Source organism: Hyperolius riggenbachi, chromosome 9 (assembly GCF_040937935.1).
Source record: "Hyperolius riggenbachi isolate aHypRig1 chromosome 9, aHypRig1.pri, whole genome shotgun sequence".
NCBI classification, from domain to species: domain Eukaryota; kingdom Metazoa; phylum Chordata; class Amphibia; order Anura; family Hyperoliidae; genus Hyperolius; species Hyperolius riggenbachi.
The window spans coordinates 256,190,752-256,204,236 of NC_090654.1; the positions used below are offsets into that span (position 1 = coordinate 256,190,752).

A 13,485-nucleotide genomic window follows, 5' to 3' on the forward strand; every position below is an offset into this window, starting at 1 on the left:
AACTCTTGAAAAATCAGGGGTCGTCTTATACGGCGGGTGTCATTGATGCCGGGTGATACGCCCTATCCTGTTACCGCCTCTCAGATCTCGCTGCTGAGGACTGTAGTGAAGCGGCGCAGGCGCACATATGCGATATCTGAGAAGCGGAGAAGGAGGTAAATAGGATACAAGGGTGGGCGAGAAGAGTGAAAGAGGCGTGTTTTATGGGCACAGCACAATCTATTCTTCCATACCGCTCTGATAAACAGGTAGACAAGGAGAGCTGACCAATCCGCTTAGGGAGAGGGAGAGTTGACTAATCCAACCAGTCAATCCCCTGTATACTGTTATACACTGGGTACCACATATAGTACAGCAGCAGTATCTGTTCATACATAGCACCAGTATAGGATGTTTTTTCTTATTTTAATTTGGTGTGCGTAGGAAGAGGGGTAAGTCTTATGCGGCGATTATATCCCAAAATCTATATTTTAACTGGAAAAGTTGGGGGGTCATCTTATACGCCGGAAGATGTTTTTTGTTAGATTTATACATGACTGTATGAGTCTTTCTACCCCTGGTTGACCTACATTCTTCTTTCTATGGTCATTCAACAGGAATGGATATTTAGAGTCCTCTCTGAGGCTAGGTGCACATGTACCAGAAATGCTTGCGTTGCGGAAAACGCTGTGTTTTTGGCTATTGAATACTAAATTGACGTAGCTCTGGCAGCATTATCTGACGAGTTACCTTTAATGGGCCTTGGTGCCCTCTGTGGGTCCTTAGGCGGGTGTCTTGTTAGAACAGGCGTGATCTCCTTAGTGGTTTCTTCCTCAGCATATGTAGCTGATCCGTTCCTATAATTCATCCGCTGACCAATCACTCTCACCGGCTTCTCATTATTGGCAGAGTTCCCTGGATATTGCAGATGAAAAGCCAGATTATGGCAGACTTACTCCACAAGAGAACAGTTCTGATGTAGGACTAGAATACCGTAATATAGGCTTTATCTATGCCCATGCACATTCTAGCAGGCCCCAGCTTTGAAGCAGGCCATTTCGGCACCCGGCGCTAAGAGTCATAGCACCAGGGATGCTCTCACGAGTAATAACGAGTGCTTATGCACTCAAATTCGTGATTAAAATGAGCTTTAATTAACTCAGGTGTGTGGCAGGGAGTGAAGGGGTTATTTACCCATAAGTGCGCTTCCTCCCTGCGCTCCAAATAGCTTGCACGCCTCCTATTGGTCGCGTTGAAAGCCTCACTGCTCGCAGTTCCTCCGTCATGCTGAAAGGAGGAAGTGCGTGGCGGTGAGGCTTGCAACGCGACCAATAGGAGGCGTGCAAGCTATTTGGAGCGCAGGGAAAAAGCGCACTTAAGTGTAAATAACCCCTTCACTCCCCGCCGCACACCTGAGCTAATTAAAGCTCATTTAAATCACGAATTTGAGGGCTTAAGCACTCGTTATTACTCGTGAAAGCATCCCTGCATAGCACTAGTGCAGCACTGGGCAAACTACGCCCCGCAGGCCGTATCAGTGTAGCCTGTGTGCGCTGCATCTCTCCTCCCCCCTCCTTTCCTGCAGAGTTGCAAGTGGGCGGCGGGGGATTTAAAACTCACCTCAATCGCCGATTCCGGCGTCTCCATAGCAACAGGGCGTCACATGACGGGACGTGGCAGCGTATTACTGGGAGCCAGTGTGTTAAACGCTTGCACTCCCCGTCACCCCGTGATGTGACACCCTGTTGCCATGGAGAAACGACGCGGAAATCAGCGATCAAGGTGTGTTTCAAATCCCCTGCCGCCCACTCCTCCTGTGACGTCCTGTAGCGCCTCCTAGCGGCTTTCCGGCGTTTGTGCAGGTAACCCGGTGTGTCATGTGACCCGACGTGGGTTAGGCGACATGCTGGGAGACTGTGCACAGAGGACGCAGGGATGCTGCCAGGAGCCTGCTATGAGCTACAGCACGTCACTGGAGAAGCGGGGAGTATTTAATGCTGCACTTAGGGGGGAGGGCGGGGGGGGGGGGGGGGGGGGGGGGAGCAAGCGCATGTACCCAGCATCAAGTGATCCCTGCTGATGCTGGGTACTATGGACTCTGCTGTACCTACCAAGCACAAAAGCTGTAATGTCTTTCCAAGTTATCTCTTATTATTGTTCAATAAAAACTTGATTTTGAAAAAAAATGTACTACAAAAACCACTGAGTAGACCTGAAGGGAGCATAAAGGCGGTCACACACATGCTGCAATAAAATGATCTGATTCGATAAAAACGATTGATTCTACAGAAAAAAAAAGAAAAACCTGATCGGATTTTAACAATTTTTTTCATAATTGGGGAAAAATGTAACACTTGTGTGGTACATTGGGAAGATTTTTCAAATGTTCTAATCAATCAGAAAAAAATGATTGTAAATCTTGAATTGAAAAGAAATGTAAAACAATTGTATGGTGTGTGGCCACCTTTAGAGATTTGAAGAGAATGCAGACATACAAAGCAATGGGTAGCAGTGAAGGGTTTGTAGAGAGAAGGGGGAGTCTGAACCAGACTAGACTATCAGGCAGTGGCATAGCAATAGTGGGTGCAGAGGTTGTGACCACATCGGGGCCCTTGGGCCAGAGGGGCCCGGAGTGCCCACCCTTATCCACAGTATTAGCTCTTTATTGGTCCTGTCCTAGTAATAATCACTTCTATAGATGCTTTGAATAGTAGTAATTATTAACAAACTGTTTCCCATCCCCTTCTTGCACCTCTGACACTGTGGTTGTCGTTGATTAGTTCTGGTGCGCCGTATCAATTGTTATTTATAGAGTGCTTGGGGGGCCCAATGTACAACTTGCACTGGAGCCCACAGCTTCTTAGCTAGTTCACTGCCATCAGGCAGCAGCACTATGGCAAGCAGGCCTCTAGTCAGGGGGGTTCCAAATCTCCTCAGAGAGCCACAATCAGCAATGCATAACTACATTTATAATGGCCACTGTGGGGTTGAGTAAGCATAGTTATAGAGCACATTACTTCAGAGTATACACGGTAATTGGGAAAAAAATAATGATCACAGAAGAAAAAGGAATCTGACAGAACCGGTTTTGTTCTTATGCAGTGGTCCAATCCTCTCACACAACACAGAAAAACAAACAGCAACGGTGCTGCCTATGAGCGGCTGGTAATCCTCAGCATTATTCCTGTGTCAGTGTGAAATATACTGATCATTAGGCAGGAATGAGAAACAGGAGCTGCTACATTTGTAAATGGCACAAGTTGCTTGTACACATAAGATGAAAGATCCATCATCCAAAGGGGCAACAATCTTGTGTCTGAAGGCATTCAGTGTGCTGAGAGCTGGCAACACATGGCCTAATGCTGGGAATACAGGATAAGTTTTTTTTTGGCAGATTTCCTTTCTGATCGATTTTTTTTGATCGTTGTTCCAATCTTCCAATTTTTTTTTTAATCAGAAAAACGATTGACATCAGATCGGACCTAATTTTCTTTCGAACCATCTGCTGAAAAAACTCATGGTGTATTCCCAGCATTACCGATATCAAGACAGTACAAATAACCTTTATGGTATATTGTGCTTTTCTCCTGGTGGACTCAAAGTGCTGCAGCTACAGCTACTAGGGCACACAGGCAGTAGCAGTGTTAGGGAGTCTAGCCCAAGGTGTATTGTATAGGCGCTGGCTTACTGGGGAACCATATTGATGAGGGCAGGAGTAGACATCTTAATGAGATTAAAGAGACGTCTTGAGAAAAAGACCAAGCTAGATTCAGCTGGCTAAGATATTGCCTGCATTTTATAAGCAATTAGCCAAAGCACAGGACAATAGAGGAGGGTTTTTAACCTGGTTTCTACTTTGCTTTATTTTCTGTACCACTAACATTAAATAGTTTTACTTCAACGCATAAAGACCGCTATTTGTAGCAAGCAGACTAGGGCAGTGATTTCTATGCATGTACCCTATAAATGGAGCACTTCACAAAACTAATTTTTAATGGGGATGCAAAGTATGTATTCCATACCCCCTGGGCCAGTTGCACAAGCAGGAAAAAAAAATTGTTTAGCGGTTCTAAATGTTTTCAATAAATCTTAATGTTATCCCATAACACTAGAACACTGCCGAATGCTGCAAGCAAACAAAATTCTGAAAGGTTACAGCCCTATATAACTGGTCAGGAACATAGTAATTACAAAAATGACGATAGTACATTAAAAGATTTCATTATAAGTCATACACTGTTTTATTGCTCATTGCGAACACACCTTGTGCATTATCCACTTTTTTCCCAGCATCCTTGTTCCGAGTAGCAGACGGGACTCTCGTGGGGCGTAATTTTGTCTTTGGTGCAGGAGAAACATCACACCTGTAATGTACAACATGATTACTACTTACTGACGTTAATAATAGTAATAATAAAAAAAAAAACAAAAAAAAACAAACATAAATCCTATATAATAATTTGCAAGTGTCCCTGCGTCCTGCTTTGTCCCTGTGTCAGTGCTTTTTTGCACTGAGCATGTGCAGGGACGCAGAGACACTGAAGGCTTGCAGAGGAGAACGGGGCCAGAAGCGGCGGCCGCATGCGCAGTGACAGACCTAGCCCGTTTTTAAACTGGCTAAGGTCACCAGTAAGTAAACGTTAAGGGAACCATCAGCTGTAAATAAAAACTGAATTTGGACTTGCCTGGGGCTTCCTCCAGCCCCCTGGAGCCGCCAGGTTCTCCGGCATACTCCTCTTCCTTCTCATGGTCCCGCTGGCTGTTCTGGTAATCGTTGACTCTCGGATAAAGTTGCACGTGTGCTCCCTCGCCATCACGTCGGGCGCCGTATGTCTCCTGTGCATGCACGGTTCTCTAAAGACTGAACCGTGCATAAACATGGAGGAGGTCCCAGGTAAGTCCAAATTCCGTTTTTAATTACAGTACAATGTCCCTTTAAGAATAAGTGCTAAATGGCTATTAGCAATCATCATCTTTTTATCTACTAATCCACAATTTTTTAGTATGCATGGACCTGGAAGTCATCCTACATACTGTACGTACTAACCAAAGGTTGTTAGTATGCATGGACCTGGAAGCACCTGTGGGTGGCGGCTTAGTGTGGGTGGCACAGTGGTGGGTGGTGGTTAAGGTCAGGCGGCAGATTAGCGCATCGGTTATGGTGTGCATGCTGCGCAGGCAATTCTTAATAGAATTGGGATTTTCCTGGTTAAAACTAGACAGACATAGTAAAGATGACCATAATCCTGAGTGCAGTTGCAATTTCTTTTTATTTATCTATAGCAAGTGAAGTACAATGCATTGCACATAGCATCCTACTGCACAGAACACAATGGAAGTCTTCCTCACCAATGACTTGAGGCTGCAGGAGACTGCTGTAACACAAGGCAGTATGCTTTATTGCAGTGATGGCCAACCTTGGCACTCCAGCTGTGGTGGAACTACAAGTCCCATGAGGCACTGCAATACTCTGACAGCTCTAAGCATAACTCGGGGAGGCAGAGGCATGATGGGATTTGTAGTTTTGTCACAGCTGGAGTGTCAAAGTTAGCCATCACTGCTTTATTGCATGCTACCCCCTCAGCTAAGTGACCAAGTACCGCTAATAGCCATGTGTTGCTCAGCCATGCATAGCCACTTGCACTGTATGCTGTGAACAAGCCCATGTGGTCATATTTGAGCATAATGGTTTGTGATGGAACATGTACAAGTTTCATTCATTGTCCAATTCAATCTAACATTGCCAATTATGAAAAAAATGGTTTATACTATTTTATGCTGTGTTGCTTTAAACTTGCATTAAAATTAACCCACTAGAGTTTAAAGGAACCTGACAATCCCCTTAAAGGAGGATACAAACATAGGTCACATGACTTTAGGGCCTATATTAAAGTGGACCTGAGCTCTTGCACAGGACAGGAGGAAAACAGAGAAATGCACCCTGTATGTATTTAGAGTTTAGCCTGTCTATTTCCCCCTCCTGTGTGTCTAATCACAACTGTAATTTGATCCCTTAGCTGTATCAGCTTGCTGCCACGGCAGAGAGCTAATTGGTACATACAGGATGTTAACAATATGTGAACAGGAAAGCAGGAAGTGGACACACTGTAGGATTTGTATCAGCTGTAGCAAAAAAAAAGTTTTGTTTAAAGGTTATTATACTGTTGCATATATTTTAGAGCAGAGAGGAAGTTCCGAGTTCAGGTCTGCATTAAAAAAAATGATATATGCAGCGCTTTTCTTCTACGGCTGTGTTCACTCGTTGCACTGTGTAATGCGTTACTTCATAGCCAGGTCAAGGTCTTTACAGGAAGAAAGAAATCGGCACCATCCAGTAACTACATGGTTTTTTTTTTAAAACGATATAGGACCTGAAACAGTGGCGTTCTGGAGTGTAGCTCCTTTTACAAACCTGTCCAAACACCAAATGGCAATTAGTCCACACTTATTTCATACTGACCCATAAAGTCATCAGCCAATCAGTTTGAATTAACTTCAACCAATCAAGATGTTAGCTACTACTGGCAGACCTGATGAGGGACTCCACCTACATACCTCTCAGTACTGCACCTCCTCCAATCAGCATGGGTCTGGGACCAAACATGGTGTGTGACATCTGGTCCTGGACGCACGCTGATAGAGCAGATACAGCATGGAGTGCAGTGTTCTTCAGAGGCTCTATTAGCCGGGTGCTCCACCCGGTTAATTTTTGTGAGCACCCAGCTGTCATCAGCTCACCTCCTCATCCACCGTCTATGCTGTAAGCAGAGTTGTGCTGGCCCTGTATTCCCCCGTCGCACCCGACCCAGCTATATTTTTCATGCCACCCAGCTGGAAAAACTTCTGGGGAGAACACTGAAGAGGTATGTAGGCGTAGTCACAGCATTGCATATATAAGTCTCCTATCGGGTCCGCCAGTCGTTGCCAACATTTTGATTGGTTGAAATTAATACAAAAGAGAGAGGACAGAGTTTATAGTCAGGCAGAGGAGGTTAGTGTCAGGCATTTAGTAAAGGGATTGCTGTGGGAGGGAGGGTAATGCTGCATACACACTTGAGATAAAAGTCTCTGGAAAAGGCAAGATCACAGACCAATTTTACCCCATTCCATGTAGTATGAGAGCCATACTCTACACAGTCTATTCTATGGAGCTGCACTCCCCATCAGATAAAATCTTTGCAAGATGCTGCACACAAAGATGCCCTTACACATTCAAAAGATTATCTGCAAAAGATCTCTTCCTGCAATAGATCCATTCCTGCAAAATGCATGCATAGTCTATGAGATCTGCAGATCCTCATACACACCTTGTTTAACAGACTTCATCTGCATATCTGGCAATCATCTGCAGATCTGAAAATCCATCCTGGTGGATCTGATCTGCAGATGATATGCAGACGATTGCCTGCTAAACAAGGTGTGTATGATGATCTGCAGATCTCAGACTATGAATGCATTTTGAAGGAATGGATCTATTGCAGGAAGAGATCTTTTGCAGATAATGATCTTTTGAATGTGTACGGGCATCTTTGTGTGCAGCATCTTGCAAAGATTTTATCTGATGGGGAGTGCAGCTCCATAGAATAGACTGTGAAGGTATGGCTCTCATACTACATGGAATGGGGTATAATTGGTCTGTGATCTTGCCTTTTCCAGAGACTTTTATCTCAAGTGTGTATGCAGCATTAGTGTTACATACATCCCAACTTTGAGATGAGGAAAAAAAGGACACTTAAAGAGAACCTGTACTGAGTAAAATTATTTAAAATAAACACATGAGGTAACTTCAAATGAACATTACATAGTTACCTTGCCATCAGTTCCTCTCAGAAGCTCACCATTTTCTTCTGACAATAATCCCTTCCAGTTCTGACAATATTTTGTCAGATCTGAAATATATCAGTTGCTGTCAGTCATATATCAGTTGCTGTCAGTTACAGCTGAGAGGAGAACTGATGTGTCCATGTTTCCCTATGGCTCAAGTGGGCGATGTTACAGTTTAACTGTGTGCTGACCAGGAAGCTGTTATGGGGTAATGGCTATTTTCAAAATGGAGGACGGAGAATTCCATTGATCACAGTGGACAAACAGGACACAGGAGAGGAAAAATAGATCGAAGGGTAGACTACACAGGAGGTAAGTATGACTTGTGTATGTTTATTTTGACTTTTAATTTTCAGTTCAGGTTTTCTTTAAGCCACGCCCATGCCACACCCCTGGTCATGCCCCCACCACCATAAAGATTTCATAAGAAAAAGATGTAGTTTTATAATTCAAACCACACTGGTCCTTTCTATCCTAGTTAAATTTCCTTCATAGTAACATTTTAAAATTAGTAATATACCAATTTAACCTGCTGAGCGGTCTGGACGAGCTCAGCTCGTCCAACACCGCCAGAGGCTGCCGCTCAGGCCCTGCTGGGCCGATTTTTGTCAAATAAAAAGCAGCACACGCAGCCGGCACTTTGCCAGCCGCGTGTGCTGCCTGATCGCCGCCGCTCTGCGGCGATCCGCCGCGAGCAGCGGCGAAAGAGGGTCCCCCCAGCCGCCTGAGCCCAGCGTAGCCGGAACAAAAAGTTCCGGCCAGCGCTAAGGGCTGGATCGGAGGCGGCTGACGTCAGGACGTCGGCTGACGTCGATGACGTCACTCCGCTCGTCGCTATGGCGACGATATAAGCAAAACAAGGAAGGCCGCTCATTGCGGCCTTCCTTGTTTATTCTGGGCGCCGGAGGCGATCGGAAGATCGCCTCCGGAGCGCCCTCTAGTGGGCTTTCATGCAGCCAACTTTCAGTTGGCTGCATGAAATAGTTTTTTTTTTATTTAAAAAAAACCCTCCCGCAGCCACCCTGGCGATTTAATCAGAACGCCAGGGTGGTTAAAAGATGGGAACACATATTACAAAAAATAGCTATTCTCATGGAAATTAGGGGGTATGTTCGCATTTAATTTACCGATCAGTTTAATACCTGCCTGTAACTGGAGATAAAGTCAATTTGGATGCATTATGCAGTTTTTAGTGGAGTTCCTATTGCTGTTTTAGTGGAGTTCCTATTCAGGCTGTGTATTAGAAAGCAGTGTTCTCCCCAGAATTTTTTTTCCAGCTGGGTGGCATAGAAAAGTAGCTGAAAGGGGCGAGCTGGGAGAAAGCAGGGCCAGTGCTTCTTTACACAATTCTGCTTACAGCAGAGGAGGTGGTGAGCCGATGACAGCCGGGTGCTTACAAAAAGTAGCCGGGAGGAGCACCTGGCTAAAAGAGCCTGGGAAGAACACTGGAAAGGAATAGTAGAAATAAGACTCGAAATATTTACTGGATTTTTTTTTTATAAGGGATGCCTATTATTATTATTATTTAGTATTTATATAGCGCCGACATATTACGCAGCGCTGTACATTGTTTATATATATATATATATATATATATATATATTGTCTTGTCACTAACTGTCCCTCAAAGGAGCTCACAATCTAATCCCTACCATTGCCATATGTGTATATTATGTAGTGTAAGTACTGTAGTCTAGGGCCAATTTTTTTAGGGGGAGCCAATTAACTTATCCGTATGTTTTTGGAATGTGGGAGGAAACCGGAGTGCCCGGAGGAAACCCACGCAGACACGGAGAGAACATACAAACTCTTTGCAGATAGTGCCCTGGATGGGATTCGAAACAGGGACCCAGAGCTATACATGTCATATGAAAGAGAGACACAGCAATAGTGTGATACCGTTTACAGAGCATACACTATCCAGCACCACCAGTGCTCCCACTCCACTCACGGGTCACCCTAAAGTGCCTCCACCAGCTATGCACTCAAGCCTCTCACCAGATAATATGGCCGACCCTTCACAGACCAGCAGCTCTAGCTTGTTGTGATGACTTTCTCTTGTGTCAGCAAAGAAATGATCTAGGGCTCAAACAGGTGTACCATAGCGTAATTCCATTTTATAAAATATATTAAAAAGAGCGGCGCTGTAGGAGTCGGTCAGACGCTGGATCACCTCGAGGATTGTTTTATATGCGCATTTTAACTGGATGTTTGTAAGTGCACTTGCTCTTTTTAATATATTTGTCTGTGTCTCTCTTTCATATGACATGTATACACACATCTGAGGAGTCCTATATCAGTGGAGGAGTTCGTGTGCTGGCATGGTCCAAAAACGTGATTGCTAATCGTTAGTGGTTGGCCTATTGTTCCGGTGAGAATATATCATTACTGCTATGAACTGTATATGAAGAATTATTGGTTGGACTATTAACTGGATACCTGTGGATCACACCTATTGAGGGTGTTGTGGACTTTTTAAATGTGGAATCTTGTGTATTAATATGTGGGTTGTTGAGCGCTGTTTCCATAGAATAGAAATTTTGTACGTAGTGTGACACACACAATTCAAAAATAGCGATCCGACCAGACAGATTTATTAAGATTTATCAATATTTAGAATATCTATTGAGGAGCGCACTGATCAAATATAGAATTACAGACTACTATTATACATTTACTGCATGCTTACCGCTGAAATATTGCACATTTTACCGCACTTTATGCATTTACTGCACTTTTTACCGCTTGTTCGGAAATGCAAAAAAAATCGTTCAGAATTTATAAAAAAAAAAAAAAAAAAAAAAAAAAAAAAAAACACAGGAAGGTCAATCGCCCTTGGTGGACCAACAACTTCTGCTGACAGGTCATGGTGTCAGCTGGATTCCGGCAGTCACACCACATTCCTCCACACATTAGCCTGCCCGGACTGGTTACTCTTTAACTTGGATTTTATAGGCTACTTGAGTAGGTTGAAATTCAAGTGCAGCTGGACAGAAAAGCCATTTGTAAACTTGTGTCATATTTATACGTGAGCTCAAATGGCCTTAGCAAAAGGGCCCTGTTCAATCACGCCTGCATTCTTGATTTCAAGCCTTTTTTTTACCATACTGGCACCTCACCTCCAGTATGTAACAGATTAAGCCATTACTCTACACTTATAGCTTAAAGCGGGCCTGAACTCAGAACTTCCTCTGTGCTCTAAAAGATAAGCAACAGCATAATAACCTTTAAAGAAAAACATTTCTTTGTTACAGCTGATACAAATCCTGCAATGAGTCTGCAGTGTCTACTTTCTGCTTCCATGGAAGAAGAAATATTGCTAACATCCTGTGTTTACCAATGAATTCTCTACCCTGGCAGTCAGCTGATACAGTTGAGGGGTCAAATTACAACTTGCACTTAGTCACAGATGAGGGGGAATTAGACAGGCTAAACTCTCTAAATACATACAGGGAGCATTTCTCTAGGTTTTCCTTCTGTCTTGAGTTCAGGCCCATTTTAAACTAGCTGCAGTGTATTCTGATCTGATTCTATCAGGTTTTCTTCCTTCTCCCTTGTAAACTGTGTGTTTGCACTATTTATCCTTATGCAGCTCTTATCAGCAGACACGCAGCGGGCCGAATAGCTAAAGCTACTGTCATACTAGAGTTTTGTCATGATCGTCTCTAGTACGTCACTGACAGAGTCTTTTCTGATCTTTTGTGTGTTTGCTACCTGCTTTATTAATTTATGTAGGGTGAGCAGGTGAGCCCTGTAAAAGGTGTCCATACATCAGATGACTTGGCAGCCAATTCATTCCATTAGGTGATTATAAATCAAATCTGATGAAAATCGGAGCCGCCAAGAGCATGCCCAAACGACCAATCCGGGCTGAAATTGGTTGCATGTAGCTATTGGACATGGTGCAAGATCTTTTAAAGAGGAACTCCAGTGAAAATAATGTAATAAAAAAAAGTGCTTCATTTTTACAATAATTGTATATAAATGATTTAGTCAGTGTTTGCGCATTGTCAAATCTTTTGAGTCCCTGATTCACATTCTGACATTTATCACATGGTGACATTTTTACTGTTGGCAGGTGATGTAGCTGCTGCACGCTTTTTTGGCAGTTGGAAACAGCTGTAAACAGCCATTTCCCACAATGCAACAAGGTTCACAGACAGAAAATTGCTAAGAGTACCATGGTCCTCAGTTTCCTGTGGGAGGGGTTTCACCACAATATCAGTCATACAGCACCCCCTGATGGTCTGTTTGTGAAAAGGAATAGATTTCTCATGTAAAAGGGGTATCAGCTACTGATTGGGATAAAGTTCAATTCTTGGTCGGAGTTTCTCTTTAAGCCACAATGAAAAAGGGGGGGGGGGGGCGCTACATTTGACAATGCAACAAGGTTCACAAACAGCAAACTGTCATGTCATCACACTGTGGGAGGGGTTACACCACAATATCAGCCATACAGAGCCCCCGTATCTATTTGAGAAAAGGGTAAAGATTTCTTGTGGGAAAGGGGCATCAGCTACTGACTGGGATAAAGTTCAATCCTTGGTTAAAATTCCCCATTAAAGAGACTCAGAGATGAATAAAAGAGAGGAATCGATACTTACCCGGGGCTTTATGGGGCGCATAAACACGTCTCAATCCCACGCCGTCCTCCTGCAGTCTTCCGTTCAGCCGCAATCTGCCCTGGTAACAGGCTCAGTGACGTCAGTCCGGGTCAACTGTGCATGCACGGGAGGTCTGCGCATGTGCAGTAGACCCTGACTGGCACCGACTGAGCCTGTTAACGGGGCTCACCGCGGCTGAACGGCAGACCGCGGGAGGACAGTGTGGGACTTAGACGTGTTTATGGGGCGGGAGGCAGCCCCGGGTAAGTATCGATTCTCCTTATCGTTTCATCTCTGGGTCTCTTTAAGCCTTGAAATGTAGGTGTGCTCTATGCTGAATGTAAAACTAGCATTTAGGCCTGGTGCACACCAAAAACCGCTAGCAGATCCGCAAAATGCTAGCAGATTTTGAAACGCTTTTTCTTCTTTTTCTGCAGCGTTTCAGCTAGCGTTTTGCGGTTTTGTGTAGCGGTTTTGGTATAGTAGATTTCATGTATTGTTACAGTAAAGCTGTTACTGAACAGCTACTGTAACAAAAAACGCCTGGCAAACCGCTCTGAAGTGCCGTTTCTCAGAGCGGTTTGCGTTTTTCCTATACTTAACATTGAGGCAGAAACGCATCCGCAATCCAAAATCTGCAGCAGCCCGGGAGTATGCGTTTCTGCAAAACGCCTCCCGCTCTGGTGTGCACCAGCCCATTGAAATACATTACCCTAGCGTATCCGCACCCGCAAGCAGATCGCAAACTGCAGCCGAACCGCTCTGGTGTGCACTAGGCCTCAGAGATGAAATTTAGCAAACAGGGGGAAAAAAAAATTAAACACATTGCAAAGCGAAAAGTTAATATATGGAAGAAAAATCAAGAAATATTGATATGCGCCATGTAATTTGTTCATATTCTTTGATCCACAATCAGCCTGCACCTAATCAGCACCAACTGCCATTCTTTCTAATATTTTTTATAGATATACATATGCACAGTGGGAGATACTGGTTGCTTGGCAGTTGGAAATGACCGTTATTTCCCACAATGCAACAAGGCTCCCAACAGTGTGATGTCAGTACCTAGGTCCTGACA

At 44.1% G+C, this 13,485-nt stretch overlaps 1 protein-coding gene across 2 annotated transcripts in view; it reads right to left on the bottom strand.

The window, feature by feature from the left end:
- Positions 1-13,485, bottom strand: part of LOC137533143 (TOG array regulator of axonemal microtubules protein 1-like) — a 90,584-nt gene that overhangs the window by 29,630 nt on the left and 47,469 nt on the right. For both annotated transcript variants that reach the window (XM_068254356.1, XM_068254355.1), the window contains exons 6-7: positions 4,243-4,343; positions 730-894 (exon numbers count right to left, since the gene is read on the bottom strand). In XM_068254356.1, the coding sequence (XP_068110457.1) occupies positions 730-894; positions 4,243-4,343 (266 nt within the window). The remainder of the gene's footprint in view (positions 1-729; positions 895-4,242; positions 4,344-13,485) is intronic.